The sequence below is a fragment of the Tetrao urogallus genome (assembly GCF_951394365.1).
Source record: "Tetrao urogallus genome assembly, chromosome: 1".
Classification (NCBI taxonomy): domain Eukaryota; kingdom Metazoa; phylum Chordata; class Aves; order Galliformes; family Phasianidae; genus Tetrao; species Tetrao urogallus.
The window spans coordinates 109,787,097-109,811,751 of record NC_136813.1 but is presented as its reverse complement, the minus strand read 5'-3'; the positions used below and the strand labels follow the sequence as shown (position 1 = coordinate 109,811,751).

The window sequence follows — 24,655 nt, the reverse complement described above, 5'->3', positions numbered from 1 at the left end:
GGTAGATGACACCTCCATTTCAGATGGGGGGAAGTGAGAGGTTACTACCCACATGCCCCTCTATTCACCTAGAGTGCTGCATCCAGTTGTGTAGTTCTCAGTACAGTGGAGATGTAGACCCGTTGGAACACATCCTGAGGGGGCTACATAAATGATCCAAGGGAAGGAATACATCTCCTACAAGGACAGGCTGAGAGAACTGGGGTTGGTCAGACTGGAGAGTAGAAGACTCTGGGAAGACCTGACAGAGACCTTTCAGTATGCAAAGGGAGGCTATAAAAAAGAAGGGAGCAGACTCTTTAGCAGGATCTGTTCCAACAGGACAAGAGGAAATAGTTTCAAACTGAAAGAGGGGAGATTTAGTCTGGATATAAGGAGAAAGGTTTTTTTGTTTGTTTGTTTGTTTGTTTGTTTGTTTTGTGTGTGTGTGTGTGTGTGTGTGTGTGTGTGTGTGTGTTAAGAGCAGTTACGGAGCACTAGCACAGGTCATCCAGAGAGATGATAGATGCCCCATCACTGAAGACACTCAAGGCCAGAAGGCCAGTCTGGACTGGGCTCTGAGCAACCTGCTGTAGCTGTAGGTGTCCCTGTTCCTTGCAGGGGAGTTGTACTAGATGACCACTAACGGTCTCTTCCAATTCAAAAGATTCTATGATTCTATATTCTTCTTATTTAGCTGTTGGTGTTTGCATCATGGTGCGCCAGGGCCTCACCCCCTGTCAGATGGGCACAGGCCTTGTGCACTGGTTTGCAGCTACCAGCCTGGGCAGAGGTAGGGGCAGCTGTTGAGTAGTCCCTTCTTCACCACCTGTCCCAATTACATGGCCTGGAGGTGCCATTTATGTTCCTGAAATTAAACACCAAGGCCTGTTGTTGGCCAGCCCTAATAAAGTCTTATAATAAAGTGTTTATTATAAACACTTATAATAAAGTGTTTCCATCTCCATTACCTCTCACCAGAGGAAGACCTCCTCCTTTTCCTCTCCAGTCTCCCTCCTCAGACCCCTGGTTTCCCTGACATTAGCACTCTGGTAGTGGCCCTGACGGGCCTCTGGTATTAACACCCTGACCAGTACAGGTAGAGCCATGCCAGGCAGTGTCCTGGGACCTTGGGCAGGTCTGGTTTGGGGATCAGAAACCCTGTTGATGTGTGCTGGGGTGCTGTACTGTGCTGGGAGTGAGGAGAGGTCCACCAGCATGGCTGTGGGCTTGACACACATTAAATGGGCTCCGGCTTTGTTAGTACAAGCATAGCTGGGTACCTGCTCCAAGCAACAAGAATACTTGAGATATAATGTCTTGATAAGTGAGATATTTTGTGGTGTGAAAAATGTTTTAAATAATGATGTGCTACTTCTCTACAAATATGTGTGTTTTTGTGCTTTTTTTTTTTCTTCCCTAAATGGAACCAAAAAGGTTAAAGTGCTAGCGGTAGATAAGTAGCAGTTAATGGTTTATCCATCACGGTTACGGATGTATAATATAATTTTATAGCAGAGCAGACATTTGGCACTGCAACATGCCTTCACTCCACTGGGAGAGAGTGTTACTTGGGACTGCTTGCTGTGCAGTGACTGTGACCCTCTGTTCCCTGTGCATTTGGCAGCTTGTCGTCAGGTTTCACAAAGGTAAGAAATACAGTTCTGCACCATTTGAGCTGTATCCAAGGTCTCTGTTTTCTTTTGCTTTTTCTGAAGTGCTTAAACATGATTACTATTAGCTTCATCCCTGCCCTGGGCATTTTAGGTGGAAATGTCTGTCTTCTTTAATTAATTCTCTGACACAGCTTTGAAGAATTGTCTTGAATGTTTTTCACTCTTTTGGTAGAAATCTGATTTACTTTCCAAAAGGTAGAAACAAATCTCTTTCTAGGCTGGTAAATCATGCTTTAAAGTGTTACTATCTTTACAAGGTAGCTTTACAAGATAAGGAACACCATATAAACAAAACGTGTTGTATAGCACCTGTCCATGATGTTATTACAATTTGCATTATAGAAGACTTGGCGGAAGGAATGTAGGAAACACCAATTTGCATATTCTATATCTGAAAATCAGGTCACTGTACTCTCTGAAAAGTTCCTTGTACGAACTTGAAGCAGAAAATTTGCCAGGGTTTCCTTTCAGCAGAATACTCAATAAATTGATATGATAGAAATTCATGAATAGACATATACAGAAATAAAGTTCATAGAAAGAATCAGCTATTCCTTGCTGCTTGCTCAGGAAAAAGTCAGATGTAACTGAAGGCTGAGAGGAGGAATAGAGAAAAGTTTACATTCTCATGAGGTTATATTTGCTTCAGGTGATTTATCAGATGTTTGCAGGGAGGGAACACACCTAAACACACAAAATGACACAGAAGTAAATATTAATTGCTTAATTTGTAAACTGCAGTTGCTTCAAGGATGGAGGTTATCTTCATGTCCACATGATGCAGCACTTGCTGTGCATAGATGGAGTAGTGTTTCTTCTTTCTCCAAACTTAAACTGCAAGGATCAGCCTTAACAGTTCCCGGGATGTTTGGTTTAAGAACAAAACATGACAAAATAAAAAGGTCTTGATGACGTAGTATGATGCAACAATCTTAGTTTTGATTTAAATATATATACAGTCAAAATCAGTGTGATTCTTGCAGTGATTAATTTCTGCAAAACTTAAAAGCCAAAGACAAATAAAAAGAATATGTTTCCTGAAACTCAAAATAAAAACAGAAGAACCCTACATTTTTAAGCCAATGCCACTATTATTTAGGCCATGAGTTTTACTGTGTGGAGGGTAGTTATGAAAGTTAGATTCTGACAGCCTTGTTGACTGTAGAAGTACCACCACCAGTGCTTCCAGCCCAAGGCTGCCCTGCTTGATCACCTTCCCCTATTCTCCTGTAGACAGCCCAGAATCTGATGCATTTGCAAGGCAGCACTCCTGCAGCTTTGTTTTTAGGGATTCTGTATACCATGTTTACTTCAGGCACAAGTTCACCAAATAAGACGGAGGCCTGGGGCTGTGCTACAGATTCCCAAGTATTTTGCAAGCTCTCAGGCCTAAAGGGATCCCACTGTAAGGCCTGCTCTTTCTCTGCTATGTTGCCCCAGAAAAGAGTAATGGAGCATGAGCAGTTCAAACATCGACCCAATTTGAGCTCACAGAGCCCTTCTCTGCAAATGCTGAGGTGGGGCCATCAAGCTCTCAACTGCTGCATGAGTTTCCCTTCCTTTTTTGTAAGATTTCCAGTGGAGAAACCATTTGTTTTGGACAACTGATGGCTGGTGGAGACATTACCTAGCTGTCCATAGATGTTATTCCACTAGCATCATAGACATCTGGCTGAAACATAGCTGAGGCAGACGGAAATACAAATACTAAATAGCAGCAACATGAGAAAGAGTTGAGCAATGCTTGCCAAGAACTGAATTACCCCAGCCATGTGGCAGATCCTCTGTATTTTGCAATAATTTTCCAATTATATGAATCCCATTAAAATGTAAGAAATTACGCAGTCTTAGTGAGAACATGAGGAATATACAACAGCACATGTGTTCCTGACGGCACTATTAACTTTTACATTTTCTGGCTTTATTCCCTTTGCCAGCATCTCAAAATACAGACACTAAAATGTCATATCCATTGGTAGGCCTCAGCTTCATCTTTCTGTATAATTTCAAGGAATAAAGTGCCTCAGAGCACTGTGTTCACTGTGAATGTTACAGATGGACTCCAAACTCCACCCTCCACTTCTGGACTGAGTGAGATAAACGGAGAGGAAGTCTTGGTTCATGCAGAATTCCCCATGTCGTCAAGCCATCTCTCAAAGCTTGAGATCGACCAATGATTTCTCTACTGCACTTTCTGCTGCAGAACACTCCTTAGTCATTAAAGATTTTCCAGTGTCTTTTTTTGAGAAACCTACATTTTTTTCAGAGCTTGTTGAACACTGCCAATATCATGGCATATGCAGAAGTTTCTGAGATCAGCAATTTCACTGCTATTGCATATATGCTGGTTTTTTTGTTTCTTGAAGCAGCAGCAGCCAGTGCAATGATTACTTCAGACAAAGCCCTCTATTCTTGCCAAAAGACAGAATGAAAATTGGCACCTGTCCTGGAGTATGAATAGAAGCTATGGCTGAGACCAGAGCATGGATTTTCATCTGTGTTATCCCATAGCTCCTGGCCTAAATCAGAATATCTCTCTGTGATTCTTGGATGTCTGATTATCCTCTGCTTATTACCAGTTTGAGTCAGGGGAATCTGTGGTCCTCTTTTTGCCCCCTTGTTCCTGTGAAATCCTGCAGAAGCAATTTGGGCTTTTCACATATTCAACAGCTTGAGCTTCTTGCAGACTGGAAGCCCATACTGTTCCTGCTCTTCTGGCAGCTACACAGAACAGCTTCTGCCTATGTCTTTGTGCGAATGCAGATTAATTGCTGAAACCTTTGACTACACTTTCACGGCATTGTTACTGGGGATAAGGATGAACTAGTGGCTGAGTATGTGCTAGCCTGTGGATCACAGAATGAAACATTTTTTAGATGAAGATCCAAATAAATCAGCATCTTGTTTCTTCCCCTCATCAAATTATTCATATGCATGTATATTTTAAGTTTACTTATGTTACGTACATCTTGATAATTTATTTACACAGAAACTACAGGACCTGTGGTACCTCCTTGCTTCTGCCTCAATGGTGGATTCTGCCAGGATAGAGCCTGTGTGTGCCCCAACGAGTGGGTTGGACAATTTTGTGATATAGGTCAGTACAAGCAAGGCAGCACCAGCAAATGGTGCTATGTCTGTAGTTCCCTCTGCTTTGGGAGGCTGATGACTCCTCTCCTGTCTCCTCATCACTGCTCAGCAGGGTCAGGCGTGCAAGCAGTGATGTGGTTCGTCTTGCTCGGTGAGGCTGTATATTTCACCCACTTCTGTCACTCTTTTGAATGAGTAATATATCTGGGGAAGATATTAAGGGTTTCAGCTGTCTGTGGTTTATTTCTAGCCAGTTTGGCCTTTGTTTGAATTCCTCTGTTTCAACATCACAGTGACTTGAAAATCTGAGTCAGATCTCAGGGGCCAGTATTCCTCTCTCTGGATTTGCTGGTGCCAAGAGGGCGCTATTCAGCTCTGCACTACTGAGGGGACTGCAGTCTCCTTAGTTCCTGCTACCACAGCCACAAGTTTTGGGTGAGTCAGATTTCTGACACCTGGTGTAGCACTGGCCTGGCTGCCTCCCATTTCAGGATTCTTTGCCACAGCATAGCATTTCTGCGCTGGTGTAAATGGAGGGGGTGCTCCCAGATGATCATCTCCCAGATGATGGCTGGTAAGACCAGCCAGCACACACTTTTGGAAGTAACAACCTGCAGTGTGACCACTCTGACATGCAGATAGGCTGCCACATAGCTAGCTGTGCAGCTGTACCTTTGTCAAATGAACTCACTCTATTTTTCAGATGGATGCTGCAAGGTCTGCGGCTTATCCAGGAAAATATTGTTGGTGAAGTTGCTAGGTAGACGGAAACTTCAGGTCTGCCATACTGCTTCCTTGTGACGAACCGGGTAGAGCAGCCAGCAAACAATGGCGGGTTAGATGGGTTCATGATGCATTGGAATGTTTGAGCAAAATAGTTCAGAGAAATCATCTGGAATTTCAGCACTGGAAACAAATCATGATGTTAATTCTAATTTCCTATGTCCACTCCTGGGTATGGGTATTCTGTATTTGATTTACTGTACATTGTAAAAGTTTATAGTGCCCATCTGTCTGTTATTCTCCCTTCCTGACAAATTCAACTTGCCAATGAGCTGGTCAGTCCTTCCTAGCCACTCCCAACTATCCATGACATTTGCCTCCTCTCTAGCAACTGACAAAATAAAGATGTGTATTATATGTACTGGAAATCAAAAGATGAATGTAGGACATAACAGTGAGGAACGGGGGCCCAATGGAGCATCGAGAGTGTGGAAAAACAGCACAAAGGGTGTTAAGGAAGTTGAAAGGAGAAATGGTATGGCTGGGTAGGTGATGATTTATTGCCAGAAGGAAAAAGCAGAGAACATAGGGCGAAAAAACTTTTGTAAACCAATTACATTTGTCCTAATGGAAATATTCATCTTGGTTCATATTTCATTTCTTTCGTACATATCTTGGCTCTTTTTGTCACAGGTCATACCAAAGAGCCTGCTTTTCTTCCTACTTTGTTTGTTTGTTTGCTCATTTTTGTATTTAGTTCTGGACCAACCTTACTTATAAATTCAGAATATTTGCAGTAATTTGAGATTTGCATCAGTGGGGAAAAAAAATCATCAAATAGTTTTATTTCAGATGAACTCATTCCTGTAATTCAAAGACTAAGTAGTGTAAGTACATATACAAACCAGCCAAAAACACATTCAGACCTGAATAGCTGAAATGACACAAGATAAATCTTAAATAGGTGTTCATCTATGAACGTATATGCATTTATGCACGAATGTAGCAACACATTCCTGGGTTTCATTGTCAGAAGGAAGGCAGCATCACCACAAAAGTATTCAAATGCATCGGTATAGACAGGATTCATGCAAGAATGCCACAAGACCTAGCTAATGTCACTGTGGGGCTGCTGTCACCTGTGAAAAACCATGGCAAATAGGAGAGGCTACAGAAAACTGAAAAAAGATCAACATTATGCCCATCCTTAAAGAAAGAGAACTCTGGAAGCCATAAGCCAGTCAGTTTCACCAGACCATAGAATATTCTGGACTGCATTCTCTTGGAATCTATTTTCACGCATGTGAAAGATGAGAATTATTAGGAATAGTCAGTTTGATTTTACAATTCAAACTTGAGCAACCTGACTACCTTTTGTAGAAAATAATTGGCTTTGCAAACAACAGAGAGTGAGAGATATAAGACATCTTGTGTTCAGTGAGGCCTCTGATACTATCTCCCTCAGCATTCTCATTTGGGAAGCGATAATGTACAAGTTGGGTGAATGGACCATTTGCTGGGGTGAAATAAACTAAATGGCTGAGCTCAAAGTGTAGTATCAGTGGCTTGACTGACATACAGGAAAATTAAGGCAACCTGCTGGTTGATCCTGGGCCAGCTTTGCGCAATATCTTCATAAACAATCCGAATAATAGCACAGAATGCCCTCTCAGCAAATTGGTGGGCAATATTAAACTTGCAGTGATGTGGAGGTATTGTTGACACACTTAATGGTAGAGTCTCATAGAATCAAAGAGTAATTAAGGTTGGAAAAAATCACTGAATCATCTAGTCCAGCCATCAACCTGTCAGCACCATATGTCCCCTAACCATCTCCTTAGTGCCACATCTACCATTTTCTTGAAACCCTCCAGGGATGGTGACTCCACTACTTACCTGGGCAGCTTGTTCTAACAGCTCACCACTCATTCTGAGAGGGACTTTTTTCTAATACCCAATGCGAGCCTCCCTTGCTGCAAATTAAGGCCATTTAGCTCTCACCTCAATAAAGAAGAGCCTTGAGAAATCTGAGGATCAGTCCAGTGAAAACCTCATAGTAGCCAGCAAAGGCAAATGCTGATCTCTGCACTTGGGAGATGAGTATAGACAAGGTGAATGCTGGTTGAGGAAATGCAGAACCTATAGAAAATAAGATCCACAAAAAGTTATGTGACTTAGCAAAGAAATGAGTGCCAGAACATGGAGAGGGGCTCCAAGTCTCCCAAGCCCTCTCAGGACCATAAATACTCTTTGTCTAATATCTGCTAATGGGAGACAATCACCTGAAATGTGGTCTCAATTAACAAAAGTTAGCAAGTACAAGATGCTGCAAATCCTAAGACCATGCTGTAGTACATTTTCAAGCATTTGCAACATCGCAAGGTCAATTTGCATTGTTCTAGCAGTGTGGCATGAAATTAGGATGCAATGGGCTGCCATATTGGGTCAGGCCACACATCTACTAAGTTCACCATCCTGCCTGTAGAAGCACCAATATGAGGCGTTTGGCAAAAGTGTGGGGTTTGGGGTGACATGAGGGAGCCTTCTTGAACTTCCACCTCCCATTCCAGCAACCATGTCTAAGACATCATGTTTCAGTCACCAAAGACTGAAACTGTTTTAAGACTGAAACTCCATTAACTGTTGGAGTCTCATTTGCAGTAACTTTGGATTTTTGTCCCCCCCTCTGCTGTGTTTTGTGGCATTAAGTTACAGATCTAATTAATGCCTAGGTAGCAAGATTCTGAGAGTGAAGCTTTATCAACTTTTTCAAATATACCAGGACTGAGGCAGTGAAAATAGCACAGGTAGTAAAAGTTATGGGCTTTTATGTCTTTGGTGACTTCAAGATCTCTTACAGCAGTTTGGTTTTAGGTAACATTTATCTAACTGATTTAACAGACATTTATTTCCTTTCAGGCCAAAGATTCAGTGAGTTTCTATTGTCTATGTATAATATTTTATACACGGACATAATATACATAATAAAATGTATAACATTTTATTTTTGAAAATTGCTCCATCTATTAAAAATGTTTGATCAGAATATGTTTTTTTTTTTTCTTTCTGTACAGTTAACTTTTGTGAAGACAGCATTTACACAGTGAATGTTTCTGAAAACGTAAAAAACCTTACTTTTGAAAGGATTTTTGTAGGTAAATACAGCAGCTCCAAAGAGAAGTGTGAACCTAACACTGTGAATGGTATGTGTTTCTTTCACTTCTTTCACTTTCTTTCACTTCCCAAAGGCAAATGAAAGATTTGTGAAAGATATAAGCTCAGTAGAGCAGGAGATCAGAGCTCTCTGCTTAAAGCAGAGCTCAGGCAGCAGGAGCATAAATCTATCCACACAGTCTTCTGCCTCAAATGTAATTGATATGATACACATACCTGTTCAGAAACTGGCTGAGAGTCAGTTCATGTCACTAAAGAACAAATGTTTGATATAACTTACTACTTAACATTAGGATTCAGGACACTTTCCATGAACTGTGGTTACATTGTGGTATCACTTCAATCAGGAAAAAAAGCAAGATTTGGGCTTCTCACAGAAGAGGTCTGGAAAGTACAGAGTACTGCAGTAGCATATACCAGCTTTCAAGATGTTTCAGAGGAGTACCTATTGCATGGATCTCCACAAGACCTTTTTTTTTTTTTTTTTTGTGATATTTGGAGTATGTTTTTCAAGATATGATGAACAGTTTTTCAGATGGTTTAATGTTGATTTCTGTCTCTGGTTTAAAAGACGTGTTTCTATAGCTCTAGCATATTAATACCTATCTGAATCTGGCAAGAGTATTTTTGGCAACTCTGACAAGTTCTTGTCTGAGTGCAAAACGTGTTTGAAAGAGAACAATGATTGATGGACACTTGTAATCCCAAGAGATAAACGTTTTATATGCAAACAGCAAATAACACCAGATACACAGTCACACCCACTGTACAATTTCAATTCCCAATGAAGTCATGTGCATGTAAGCAAACACTTCTGTACAAAATACATATCTTAATGTTTTTCACAAAATTACAGGTAACTCTTCAATTGCAGTCCGGCTGTGCTCCAGAAAGGGAATAATTCCAGTTTTAGAGACTTCCAGAATTCTGAATTGTAATGAAAATCTGGACTCTTTAGCATTACAGGTAATCTTCAATTATATCTTAGCATGCTCTTTAAAGAGCAGCAGAGATTGTGCAGCATCACGTTAAAAAAATGCAATAGGTACTTGAGCAGGGATTGTGTATTTGTGTTACATTTTTTAAAACTTTACAGAAAGAAAAACCAACCATGAACGTATTTGCAGAGGAATTCTTGGGAAGTGTCTGTTTTTGCAAATGGCATTTTTCCAACTGTGATTGTTTAATTTTGCTTGGTTTTGCCTGAACACAGCATCCCATTTTGTATTACCTAACCAGCCTGGAAGTTCCTCCCTCAGGTTCCCATTTCACAGCAAACACCTCAGTGTAGAAGCAAAGCTGACCCAGGATATTGAACTAAGGAGAAACTGGAAGGGATTTCAAGAAGACTAGTGGGAGAGAACACAGTGGTGCTAACACTGTTGGGAAGGATTACACATAATCACACAGAATCACACAGAATTGTAGGGGTTGGAAGGGACCTCCAGAGATCATCAAGTCCAACCCCCCTGCCAAAGCAGGTTCCCTACAGCAGGTCGCACAAGTAGGCATCCAGGCAGGTCTTGAACATCTCCAGAGAAGGAGACTCCACAACCTCCCTGGGCAGCCTGTTCCAGTGCTCTGTCACCCTCACCGTAAAGAAGTTCTTGCACACATTTATGTGTGTGCAAGAATGCTGCAGTTTCTGGCCGTTTCCTCTTGTCCTGTCTCCACTCACCACTGAAAAGAGTCCAGCCTCACCATTCTGCTCCCCACACCTTAGATATTTATAGACCTGGATCAGGTCCTCTCTCAGTCTTCTTTTCTCAAGGCTGAACAGACCCAGTTCACTCAGCCTTTCTTCATTAAGAGCAAAGCATCTCCATTCAATCCCATGAAAAGTTGAGCATGGATGAAATACTCTTGTCCCTCAATAACTCGATGAATGATAAGCTGCTCATGATAAAACCATAAACCCTTATGCTTTGTTTTAAGGCTTAGCTCTACCATACCCCAAAAACATAGGGCACTGAACACAATTATGCATGTTACAAACGGCAACTGCTCCTCTTCTGCTTCTACTCTTCTATTCCCTATTACAAGTTCCAACTGAAAAAGGAAAAAGGAGAAAGAAAAAGATACCAGCTACAGTTCTAGGAGAGCTGATTATTCATTAGACTTTTTTTTTTTGTTTGTTTTGTTTTTTTGTTTTTTTTTTGTTGAATCCTTGAGACTAAGATAATTTCCCAGTGTATAACTTTCATTAAATGGATCACAAGTAAAATCTTCTCCATAATAATATCACAGAATCATGGAATCATAGAACCATAGAACTGTAGGGGTTGAAAGGGACTTCTGGAGATCAAGTCCAATGCCCTGCTAAAGCAGATTCCCTACAGAAAGTCACACAGGAAAGCTTCTTGAATATCTACAGAGAAGGAGACTCCATAGCCTATCTGGGCAGCAACATATTTGTATATTAGTAGCAGCTGTTTATAATACTAATAAGATACAGGTATATGTTTGGTTGCAAAAATAAAATTGTTCTGCTGCTATCAGCAATTTTGAGTTTTGTTATGATTTTTTATGTTGTACTGCCATCTAGTGAACCTAGACCAGCCCAGGTTCTGAAGATAGCATGCTCGGAGTCAAAGAGATGTTTATCCTAGTGATCCACAGGCCGGATTTAAAAGGGTTTTATTCCTGCCAGTGCAAATATTTAGCATGAATACAAAGTGATACTACAATTCAGAACAGTGGCATACCTGTTCACAATGTACATGGTGAACATCCTGATGTTATCAAGTATCAATAGTAAATCCCTGGTAATTATAGATAAAGAAGCCTTTCCTCCCTATGCAACACATTAACCTTTCTTTCCTACCACTCTGAGGTGTAGAAACTCTTCAAATTTGCATGATTTAATTGAACTTGATTTTGACAGCTTTTAGCGGTTTAGGAAAGGGATGACTTGGTGCACTGTCTATCTCCATAACCTATGAAAAATATTCTTCTGATGATTAGCACTTTCTCCACACCCTTAAATCTTATTGTCACCTAGCTAGGCCTTCATGTAATGTACAGGTAGTGCCTTATTTTGTGTGTGTATGTTTGCATGCCTGAGATATTACAGATGTTTATGCCCTGCACATTAAAGTGACTGATTCCATCCAGATCCATCCAGAGCTTCTAAAAATTCTTGTTATTACCCCCAGCGCTGGAATATCTTTTCCTTTTTTATGTTTATGCAATTCGATGCCCAACAATGTGCTGAAGTGAGGACTATGTCCTCAGTGCAGCTTATTAGTGCTGCACTAAGATGCACTGCTATTCTGAATAACATTTCTTAGTTCTTCAGATGGCTTTTCAAAAAATCCAGTTCTGGTTGTTCAAGGGATAGTGAAAGGTGGAAACTGCAGACACCAGCAGTGTTTCAGCAATTGCAAGTAATACTCAGATCCTTACCTCCATTCCCAGTCGACTGACAACGCAGGACATCTCCGCTGCTGCGAATATTGCAGTGCAGATTCTAAGAAAACCAAATGTTTCAGAAGATACTCAGGTGAGCATTAATACGACAGAAAAAAAGTTTTTAATGGCTTAATATTTGGGATATGGATTCTCTCTCTCTGTCAGCACAAGGAACTCTCTCCAGTGTGCTTCCAATTAGCTTTACATAACAACACAACCAAATGAATCCATTTTGCCATTTAGTGATCCAATGGCCCTGAGTGCATTTTTGTGGATTCACTGCTGCTTCAGTTCCCAAAGCAGAATGTAAATTTGGTTTTATCAGTTATATGGACTTGCCCATATCTGGAATTCTAATACTAGCATCATTTGATGTTTAAATTCATCATTTAATCTTCTCTGTCTAAGTTAATAAAAGTGTAGTACATGTGAACCATTGGCTCTAAGCTTATATTCTCTCTAGTTACACCCTTTATTTTGTTTACTCCACAGCATGTGGAGCATGTATTTTCAAGAGATGTCTACTGCATTCTTACTTTGCCAGTGCACTATGTAGATCACATACATGCCGACCCCCCCTTGTTTTATGTTTTTATTTCTCTTCTTTTCAATGTTTTAATAAAGAATTTAAGTTTTGAAAAAGTTTTTATATTTATATACATTAACTTTAGTATGTATTTTATATGTGGCCCAAGATAATTCCTCTTCATTCAGTATGATTCAGGCAAGCAAAAAAGTCGGACACTCACTGTAAATTCTTTATTTTAATTGCTTTTGAACAGTACTCTTATTTTTTTTCTTCTTGACTCAGGCATCTGTGGCAGTTTTAACTACAGTAAGTCAACGCTTAGATGCCAACAAAACAGAATTCGATGACAATAATCTTGTCAATGTTACAGCAAGGTAACCTCAGCCTTTGCCCTTTTTTGCCCTTTTTGATTAGATCTAGCAAACAGCATTTTCCCTTGTGTTTCAGAATGAAAATCATCATGAAGGTACCAAAGCTTCTTCAGTGTTCAACTCCAGTGTACAATTTGATTGGTTCAGCAAATTTACACCAACAATTTTGGCTGATTTTTCCTGCTTTGGATAAAGAATGAGGACAGGGAAGTGGGGACTTTTGGAATTTTCCAATTTGGTTGTTGGTCATCAGCAGTTTTGGCAAATTATTCAAGTTTCACAGTACTACCTGTGGACAGATAGGGGTTTACATGGTGGACTAACCTACTAGCTGGTATTCTGCCACTTAAAAACATTTCCGTTTTATTTCACTGCACTTCACAGAAGTCTGAAGTATTATTGCAATTCCTGGAAAGAGAAAGCTACCAACACCCTCTCCACAAAGGACAAACTTCCTGCGCTTGTTAGAAATTTCTGACTTACTTAACAAGCTGTTTCATACTTGACTGTATGCCAGATTTCACATTACCCCCATTCCCAGGTGCATGTATGACTGAATCCTGCTTCTCCTGATGTTAGAAAGCAATGATTCTGTTGACTTCAAAAGTACAGAATTTCCCTTCTTCTTAGAGAGAACACGCACAGCCTCTTCACTCTACCTGACATGCCAGACAATCCAATCAGATAGGGAGCTGAGCCTATGGCTGCTTGTGACAACTAGAAGTGACTTTTTTCTGCTCATTATTGTATTGCAGCCTCACAAAAACAATGGAAGAATTTTCTTTGATGGGCAACGTCACTCAGCCCAATGTTGCAGTCCAGTCTGTTCCACTGAAATTGAACTCCTCTACAGTTCTGTTTTTGGCGCAGAGAGGTAAGCTTGGGCATGTTGTTAGATTTACAAGCAGAAGGAGGTATGCACCATAAATTCTAATGCAGATGTTGTTAATTTTTCTAGATACAACCCTGTCGTATTTTCCATCAACAAGACTAGACATACAGGAAAACGTCCCTGAGCTTACTAGTGAACTCAGTACTGAAGTCCAGATACTGCTCAATATTAAAAGTAACAGTAAGTTCTTTCAGCTACTGAAACCTAAACCTGGTACCTTTTGAATGAATATTCCCTAAAAAACATGCTTTGGAAATAACTTTTAAAAAAACTGAACCTGAATGTAAACTTTTTGTAACAATGTTTTAATGTATGTTGGTACCATATATAATGGCACAAAAACGCACATGTCAAACGAGCCAGATGATCTTATTTATAGATTAATGCAGATGTACCTGTAATGGCCAGAAAGCTTTTCATGTTTGTTTTCTTCCCCCCCCCCCCCCCCCCCCCCCCCTCCACTTTTTTGTTTTCTAAAAATCCAGAACATAATGAATCTTTGACCAAATCTCTGCAGACATAAAGTTCAAAATCTAGTACATACATACCTGGTCTGAAATACAAAGTCATCAGCCATTTCAACTGAAATTATTACTACTGTCAGGTTCTCACATCTGTGTGTCGTGATGGTATTCAAAGGCACGCAGGATTTTTCCAGATGCCCGTTATGTACACTCTGCAGTGCTTGTAAAGGTATAGTTCCTCATTTTCCACTGAAGCTGCTAGCAAGGGTTAATGATGAGTTAACCTGCAGTGGGAGTCTCTGGCAAGTTATAGTCCTACCCTTCTTACCAGGCACACAACACCTGTCTGCTAGTTATAGGACAATTGTTTTCTGCATGTCCAATTTTGTTCGTTGTGTATGATTTGGCAGAACACTGATTATGTACAGCTGCAACTATGTCGTGCTAAAACTGCAGGAGTTTCAGACTGAGTACCTGAAACCAGCAGGCATGTTCTTATTCTCTCTGTTTAGTGACAGTAACATTAGACATCATAACACAAGAGTATAATGAAGGGGAAATTTGCTAATCACTTAGACATCGAATTGCTGAATGTCATTCATATACCAACCCACAGGGAAATGAGTAATGCAGTCCTCTCATCTGAGTTAGAAAAGAGTCAAGGAGATGAAGGTAGCCTCACATACACAGCAACGAGAATAAAACAAATGTGGAAGAGCTCATTAACAGATCACCATCCATTCTGCTCACTGATGTAGACAATGATCCTGTGGAAAACCAGTGTGATCATGTACAGTCTTTATCATAATGCCTGTAACATCTCTCTCAAGAGGGTTCAACTGATTTCACAGCTTTTAAAAAATATATAAATTATTCAGTATTAAATGCACAATTGTGACACAGCTATAAAATCATGTTACTCTTTCATGATAAAAAAATGTAGAAAACTAAGAATGCAATCAATTATATAGATGCCTGGTGCATGGTTGTGGCTGTCCTGCTGCACTACTTTTTGTTGGCAATGTTTATGTGGACAGCACTCAATTGTGCACAACTATACTTAATGCTGCTTAGAACCATGAAACCCTTTCCTGGACACTTCATTGTAACCATGTCAGCAATCGGATGGGGTAAGATTTAAAGTTGCAAATACTTACAACTCTTACCAAAGTATAGGTACATAGTACAGACAGAGAGAGGTGTAACATAGCAGATCAGTAGTGAGGAACTGTAATCCCTGGTTTAGACAATATGGTTTAATAAATAATCCCCTGTTACAGTTTACTCAACTGCTATAAGCTAAGCTTGTTTTCACTGTCTCGATACAGCACTGAAAACAAGAGCTCATTCACCAGCACAGCAACATACGTCTATTGCATGTAGGAGAAATCTTCGCAATACTCAAGGCATTCAACAGTCAGTTTCTGTCAACTACAGGATGTTTTATTTTTTTTCAGATACAGTGATTGCATTTATAGACTCAAATGCTTCACTGAGCTCTCTCTGAGATGCCTCATGACCTCCACCAGAGCCTTGCATGCATCCAAAAGCATGAGCTGACTTACATAATTTGTTACAGATTATGTATTATTATTATGTAATAATATTATGAGATATATTAACTAATATTAATAATACTAATGCTATGTATCAATATTATGTAATAATACGATATTATGTATTAATAAGAGTGCATTCTTAAAAAAGTAATACCAATTAGCAGCAACGCAGCAAGCTGAAAGGAAACTATTTGGAGGACTGAAAAATGCAGTTAGATGCCCAGGAGATAAAGTAAAAAATAATACAGTACACAAGACTACCTGCCATTTCCACATTGTGTATTCGGCATGTTGTTTCCAGTGGCATCTACCAACCAGCTCAGAGCATGATTTTTTAATTTTATTTTTTGCATTTGGGTGGAGGCAGAGACAATTTCTCTAAAACTTCTAGAATTTGGACTGCACATGCAAGTCAGAAAATGTTCAGTGAAAGCTGCCTGGCAACACATCACTGTTCTCCAGCATTAGGTTCTTCATTGTCCTGATAACTATTTGCGCTTCTGAAAGAGCACAATTCTGACTCACTGCTTTTCAGACTTTGAGAGCACAGCCAATAGTTGGCAGTCTGGAAGATCTACAGGAGGGCTGAAGGAGGGGGTAGGAAAGAAGTTATTTATGTAGAATAGAGATAAGGCACACCTGTGCAACTGAACAATAACAAACCAGTGTCTCTCTTATTAATTAGGGGTCCCTGCTGTAGTAGTTGCAATAACACTTGGAGCTACTTATGGAGAAGGGAAAGCTTTAAACTACTGACAGGAAGAATTGTAAGTTTGTGTGTCATTACAATACCTGCTATCGTATACCTTATGTGATGGCTTATTATTAATACCATTCCAGGTTTATTGCTAGTATATTATTTTGTATATTTAAGTGCCTCTACTAAAAAAAAAAAAAAAAGCAAAATTCTCCACTCAAACTTAACTTTCATTGTAAGGAACTGCAGCTTTTTCTCACTGAGAATGTGGGATGCTGGATTTACATCTGCCCTGAATCCTCCTGCAAGATCTCCTGTGGCTTTAAATGGGAGTTGTAGACAGTTTTACAGAAGCTGAAATTGAAGACCTTCATTTAAGTGCATAACTGCATTTCAGTACTTAAATGTAGTCCTTTGATTTATTTAAAATCTTTATGGAGGGTGTAACTACATGCCTTAATACCGTGTGTTTTTCATATCTGCATTCATCTGGATGCCAGCACCCCAGAGCAAGCTATAGACTTGCAGTGCTCCTTGGTGATAGTGTATGATACAGAGAAAACACATTTCAGAAATACAAACACCCTTCCACGTAATTATATAAGGATAGACAAAGCTGTTGTATGATTCTGTGGTGGTCATCTCATTGTACTGATATAGAGAGTGTTGACATCTAGCTTGCAATTATTTGTCAACAAAAAAAAGGAAATAAATATGATTGAAGGGTAACCTCATCCTCCTGAATCTGCTCCCGCTTTTGTTTCAACCTTTGTCCATAAAGTTTTTCCTTTTGCTCTGCAGATTTATTATAATATTCACTCTAAACTTGTATATGGCAGACAGATACCTATTTGGTTAGCTATATGCTGCTTTGCAATATTTACCTCTGCAGTTTATTTGATAAATCACTGGCCATTTCCCAAAGAAACGTTATCTGAAAGCCCTGTTGTTGAGGAATGATCGCCTTTCAGAGACAGGCTAGGGCTAGAAAGCCCAAAGGGATCCCTCAGGATAAAAAATAGCCAACTGTTTTGTTCTGTTTTGGTGCATTGAACAATGTGCCTAACAAATCTTTTGAAACTGCCTCACTTTGTATTAAAAGTTGCTGGCTTGCAGCCCTGGATCAAAATCAGAATTTCAGCATGAAAAAACCCATGTTCTGGTCCTTCCTTTTGCCAGTAGCATTCATACTCCTCTTTAACATTACCATCTTCATCAAGATCATTGTTTCTGTAATATGGAATGAGAACAAGAACCTGACAAGGTGAGGTGGCATAGAATTCCTCGGATCTTTCAGAATATATATTCCTCAATCTCTTATTAAGATCTCAGACTTTCTTGTTACAAAGTCAGATTTTTGAGAAAATCATTTGTTTTAAAGCAATACACACTTAAAGCAGTTAGAGAATAATTTCCACTGCTGTAATGGGTCAGGATTTTCTCATTTACATAAATGACCACATTGTAGATTTCTCCCCTAACCACCACCACTTTGGTTTTGGTTGCCATGTTACTCAACTTTGCTTCAATACGGTTATGCTTTACTGTTTACTAATCTCAAAGAACTAACCTATTCAACAAAACTTTGCACTTCATTCCTTTAACATACAATTTTAACAGTTGGAGCAGATCAAGGGCTTCAGAAATACTGGATATCCAAATTTCAATGGCAGCTAATTCTTATACTGAAAACTGTGAACATTAGGATTGAAGTTATTCTAAAAAGCTTATCATAGCTAACATGCTAATTTTCAGTGTTTCATGCTGCCTTGGTAAACCTCACATTTTAATCATAGAAATATACAGCCACACTAGATATTCCAAAGACAGATTATTCATACAAGCGTGGGCAGATTTCTTATTCTCGATTTATTTCCTGGATGATACCCCAATCAAAAGTAAGATATATGTTCTCAACTCAGCTGAGTAACAGATACTTGCAATATAGCCTTTAGTAAGTAAAATAGAAAGTTTAACCTCAAAAAGAGATTAAATTATATGGAGAATTTTTTTTGTGCATGTGTTTTTTTAGGAATAAAAAGGATTCACTCATGAAAAAGATGACTGCCACTATCTCTATAGTAGTGATGCTTGGAATCACCTGGATGATTGGCTACCTCATGCTAATAAGTCATGAGGAAATGAATCTTTTTTTCAGCTATATGTTCTGCATTTTTAATGCTACACAGGTAAAGTATCTGGCAATTCTGAGACTAACAATTTAGACACTGGAAAAAAAAAACAAACAACAAACGTCTCTGATACATTTGTTGAATGAATGGTGGTAGAGTGGAGGACCTGGTAGAACACAGATTCAGATTTTTTTTTCAGGCAGGGGTGCTATGCTTCTGGTCTCCAAAGCAATGTGATATTCAGAGTGTATATCAGGTAAAAACTTCCTTGTCAGCTGTGGAAAAGCATCCCAGGAAAGTCACTATAGATTTATGCCTTCAGAACTTTCACAGATTCTGAATAAAAGCCTACAGGAAAGCATCTACCTTGTTTTCCCCCAGGAGCAACACAGACCTTAAGAATTCTTGGCTCTGTACTCACATAAGGCATATTAAGTACATGAAATAGTGGATACTTCATTAATACATTAGTAAATATTTTCTGCAAAACAACTAACTGGACATATGTGACAATTCCCACAGTTCCTTCACCCCTAAATCTAAAGTTGTTTACTGTCTTGATTTACTGAAAACTGAGACTCTGCATACCAGTGGGGATCAGATCTGCAAACTCTCCCTGCAAGAAGTTCCTGATACAATTATTACTATACTAACGGATACAGTGATTTTTTTTTACATTTTTAACATGGGTAGATAGCAATAGGACAAGAGGGAATGGTTTTAAACTAAAGGAGGGAAAATTTAGATTAGATGTCAAAAGGAAGTTTTTCACAGAGAGGGAGGTGAGGTGCTGGAACAGGCCACCAAGAGAGGTTCTGAATGCCCCATCCCTGGAGATGTTCCAGTCCAGGTTGGACGGAGCCTTGGACAATGTGATCAAGTACTTGGTCTAGTGTTTGACAACCCTGCCTGTGGCAGGTGAGTTGGAAATTGATGATCCTTGAGGTCCCTTTCAATCCAAACCATTCTATGACTCTGTGATTACATCATTCTGTGATTTAAAACTGAAATCACGAACAGAGACAGAATACAAATCTGTTTCAAAGAATTAGGGTTTTGTTTGTTTGTTTTTCCTCCTTCCCCTTCAGGATTCTCTTGAGAACTCAGAACAGAAATTTTGCAGTCCTGCTTTGCCTCCACATATGTCTGCTGAAAATGATGATAGGATACACCAGTCACATTTATTGCTTAAGAGTCAGGCAAGTCTTACATTCATTCCATTCATTAGAAGACATATTAACTAATTCACTATGAATTCACTATAGGAGTAATTCACAATGTGCAAATGAGGTAACTATAGCTGCAATTTCGTAGTAACATGAAATCATTGTCCCAGTTGAAGAAATTGTATTTCAAAATATTAATGTCATTGTTAATGGTTGCTGAAAACTATTTTGTAGATTTTTTTTTCAGGTCAAAAAATACCAACTAATGTCTTCTAGTTTTATCAATGAAACATCAATGATGTGCTTCTTTTTTTTTTTTCCATAGGGACTTCAGATTTGTATTCTGTACACTTTCAGATCACCAATCTTCAAGAAAAAAGTTTCTGAAGTGTTTTCTGTTTTGAGGGTACCAGGGATACAAATTTATCTGCATTCAGAAATTTAGCATGTTTCAAAATCACAGCCTGCAAAGCATTCCCAAGGAATTTTCAGGTTATCTGAAATTTCCACAGAAAATATTTCCTTGTCCACTCTCCCTAACGGCTGTTAGAAACTTGTAAATATATTAAATATAATTCTGCTTTTTTTTTTTTTCATGGCTTGCTTTATGTAGATTTCACTGGCATCTTGAATGACAAACATACTGTTCCAACTGCAGGTAGCTTGGAATAGATTTTAAGACAAGAACAGTAGGAGTAAAAAGCAGAACTCCATGTGTGTTATTGTGCAGAGGTAACACAATGGTACGTCTTGATACCACTTGCACTGCAGGCAAGAGAGGAAGCTCTTTGAAAGGAGGCTATTATAGATTTGTGTTACAGTACAGGCATACACAAATTGCTCTGTTTATGTCTTTTTCAATTCTCAGACCAGCTCAACATGTTTACCTAGTCTACGTAACACAGTTCTTCTCTCCCTTTTGTAAGAACAATTTTAATTTAATAAAAAAATTAATTTACCTTTACCAGAAGGTAAATCAAATGCACATTTCTTACTGGTTCTGAGTCCAAACTATATGCACTACCTCCATAAAATCTTGAATTTACCACTGTTTTTACAGAAGAAAATCTGTATCTTAGAATATTTTAAAATTTTGCAACAAGAACTTCTTCAATTTAAATACTAGTTAGATAAAATATTCTGTTTTCCTATGAGAAAATAAAAGTAATTAAAAAGAAAAAAAGTTAAGCACTTGAAGAAACAAGCTAGGAAAGAAATTCTTTATATAAATATATAACCTAGGTCCTATTCACATCACCCCAGCATTTGCCTACGTTAGGACACCTATTCCCTTTTGGAAGTATACAGGTATTGCTAGATACCAGCTGGGGTACTTCAGCCAGCATTCAGCCACACTGGCTTTTGGCTGCACCTTTCTTTCTGCCTGTCTGTCCTTTGGTGTCATGGGGAGCTTGGCAGAGGAATAAGCAGCTCTTCTCCCTTTGTGACCTTGAGCAAAGTTCTAAAGCCCACTGTAGAGGGCTCTTGCCTAACAAACGGAAGTAAATGTTCTGACAATCTCATTCTCTTCTGTGTGAAGAAAAAAAAGCCTGAGAAATTGAGGTAATTTTAAAAAACATTATCGCTTTTTTCAAATATATTTGTATGCTTGGCTATCTCTGGTTTAAAAAAAAATAAAAAATGAACATCATGTTTGAAAACATCAGGTTTTCATAACCTGCTTGAACAAGCATGGCCAGCCTCCCCCATTAATAAGCCTCCAAAAGAGCCAGCTATCAGATACAAGGCTGAAGTTCATCACCATTGCTCCAGAAAGCCAAAGGTCAGTAAACCTTATCTAGGAAAGGAAAGGTAATCGATACTTTTTTTTTTTTTTGCATTGGTTACGTATGTTTCAGGTTGCATATATATACTTACAAATCCAATTTGTAATGCCTGCCCTTGCTGATTCTTTCAACTTTGTCAAAGAAAAAGTATTTTAGAAATTATTACATGGTTTAGGAAGGATGATCTTAGATCATGCCGTCAAAAGCAGCTGGATATTGTAAAGGTGGCTGCTTCAAAGAGTAATGACACTTTCTTGTCTGTGATTTTTTTCCCCCACAACAATTGTTCTCCAAATCCCATTTAATTTTGAACACAGAACTTTTAAAAAGCTTAATAAATGTATTATTTTAATATTATACAAAAAGAAAAAGAAAAAAAAACCCACAGAAAACAAACAAACAAAAAAACCAAACACACACAAAAATTACAACTGAAGAATATATAGTATTGGATTGACAAAATGTTGACTTTTAACTAACCACATCAAACATACTGTTTTGAATGTTTTCTGATACTAGCAAAACACTTTAGAGCAAGTACTGAGGATGTCAGAACAAACAAAAAACATTTTCAGCATTAAAAATATTGAAAATTATAAATATTATTTTTTCTCATCCAGGGAATCTTAATTTCAGAATTGAAGCAAAGCAAAATTTAGACTTTTCAGGTTATATGCTTGATTCTTGTAGGCTCAATAGTTCGACTCTTATCTATACACGTGGAATATATTAATCTTGATGTGGTGAACTTTGGTATTCTTTGTGATATGTGTGCTTTCAGTTCAGGAAGTTTCTCCTTGTTAAAACAGGGAAAAATCTCCTGTGTTATCAAAGGAATGTTTTGGAGGAGGACTGAATAGAACAAGGGGGAATGGTCTTAAAAGTGAGACAGGGGAGGTTTAGGTTAGATATCAGGAGGAAGTTTTTCACAGAGGTGGTGACGCACTGAACAGGTTGCCCATGCTGACAGCCAGACACTGCCAGTGTTCTGTTGGGCCTTCAGCTTCAGAGCAGACATCCTAATGGTGGACACTAACTTGTGCTTTCCTAACTTATTTGTCTTTAAGGCATTCTTTTCTGGTGAAAAGGTGGTGACGCATGGAACAGGTTGCCCAGAGAGGTTGTGGATGCCCCATCCCTGCAGGCATTCAAGGCCAGGCTGGATGTGTCTCTGGGCAGCCTGGTCTGGTGGTTGGTGACCCTGCACATAGCAGGGGGGTTGAAACCAGATGGTCATTGTGGTCCTTTTCAACCCAGGCCATTCTATGATTCTATGATTCTATGAATTGTCTGGTATTGTCTTTTATTTGTAATGGACAGAAAAGTCCTGTCTTCCAGGCCTCTTTCTTATGTTTTTAAAACTGAAGAGATGATACATATTTCTTTACATTGAAATGGCCAAATTATTCCTATTTTTCTCATACTTATCTACCAGGCCTCTTGTATCACTCCATTATCTAGCTCTGTTATATCTTTCTTTGCCTACACACAAAGTGACCAGCAGTGATGGACCCCATTAACTTCAGATGCATTTTCCCAAGGGATCTTGTCAACTATATCCTCCAGCAGCCTCAAGTCTGTTCTCCCCACATCCATGGTTGAAGTTTCACTGGCAGTTTTCCTCTTGCCACCAAAGATTTGTAACTCAAGTACTTCATGCTCACTATGGCCAAGATGGCTACCAGTCACCCCTTCAAGGCAACAATTTCAGAGGAGAAGGAATGGCCTTAAGTTGCACCAGGGGAAGTTCAGGTTGAATATTAGGATAAATTTATTCTCGGAAAGAGTGGTGAGGCATTGGCATGGGCTGCCAGGGAGTTGATGGAATCACCATGCCTGGAAGTGTTCATGTGCTGTGCAGATGTTGCACTGAGGGACATGTTTAGTGGGCATGGTGGGGCTGAGCTTACGGTTGGACAAGATGAACTAAGAGGTCTTCTCCCACCTTAATGATTCTGAGTTATCTGTGGAGGCGCAGGCTCTCCATGGATGGTGGCTCTGTGCCACAAGCTGGGTGGTGTTTCACAACTGATTTTCCATCCCAGCAGTGCCATCCTACATGTGTCAAAGCCATTCTGCTCTGGCTGAACCACCATTTCCCATCATTATGGCTACAGTTGGACCTCCTCTTCATCTCAGGTCCGCAGCAGCTCTTAGAATCATAGAATGTCTTGGGTTGAAAACGATCACAATGATCAGCTAGTTCAACCCCCTGCTACGTGCAGAGTCGCCAACCACCAGATCAGGCTGCTCAGAACCACATCCAGCCCGGCCTTGAATGCCAGAGACCGAGCCACCTCAGCAGAATCGCCCCCTCCCTTTCCCCGCGTGGCGGCGGCCACGACGATGAGCTCGGCGCATGTGTGCTGTGGCCCTGGGCGGCCCGGTGGCCCTAGTGCGCATGCGGACGCAGCGCGCAGGCCCGGCAGCGGCGGCGCTCCGGCCGCCCCTTCTCTTCTCTGCCACGTACGGGTGGCTGCGGTCGAGTCCGGGCTCGGAACGCGTCTGGGCCTCCACAGCCGGGACCACGCGGGAGCCAGAGTAAGAGAGCGGGCTCACCCGCTTCCTTTCCCCTCGTCGCCCCGGGGCCAGCCGCTGCGGGGCGGGTGAGGGCGGCGGCAGGGGCGTCGGGCCGGGGGGCTCCGGGGCTCCGCGGCCCCTGGCGGAGGGGCTGGGAGACCCCTCGCGTCCCCCCGGCCGTGCCTCAGGGAGGCCCCGGCCCGCGCTTAGCCGCGGCGGCTGGTTCCTCCGCTCCGCTGCTTCCTCCGGGCCTGCCTCGCTGCGGCTGGGGAGCGGTGATCCATCTAGCTGTGTCACGTTGTGGGAGGGAGGCCGGAACGCTGTGCGATTCTGTGCTTGAAACGTTTCGGGTAGTTCGCTGCGACGGCTGTAAGCAGGTGCAGTGTTGGGAATCTCCTTTCTTTCACCCCAAGCCGAGCGGAGAACACTTGGGCAAAAAAAAAAGAAAAAAGAAAAAAAAGTTAAAAAAAAGTGCATTTTAGTGT

The 24,655-nt window shown here is 40.2% G+C and overlaps 1 protein-coding gene across 1 annotated transcript; it reads left to right on the top strand.

Annotated features, from left to right (window-relative positions):
• Nucleotides 1-1,519: 1,519 nt before the first annotated feature.
• ADGRG7 (adhesion G protein-coupled receptor G7) lies at nt 1,520-20,413 on the top strand (the record flags this gene model as incomplete). The annotated part of the gene is given in 15 exon segments (XM_079549847.1): nt 1,520-1,628; nt 4,645-4,752; nt 8,543-8,671; nt 9,499-9,608; nt 11,989-12,144; nt 12,865-12,956; nt 13,709-13,827; nt 13,912-14,025; nt 15,281-15,439; nt 16,554-16,621; nt 16,625-16,635; nt 17,668-17,829; nt 18,598-18,754; nt 20,189-20,305; nt 20,309-20,413. Coding segments are annotated over 15 exon segments (1,716 nt in total).
• Between the last annotated feature and the right edge of the window lie 4,242 nt (nt 20,414-24,655).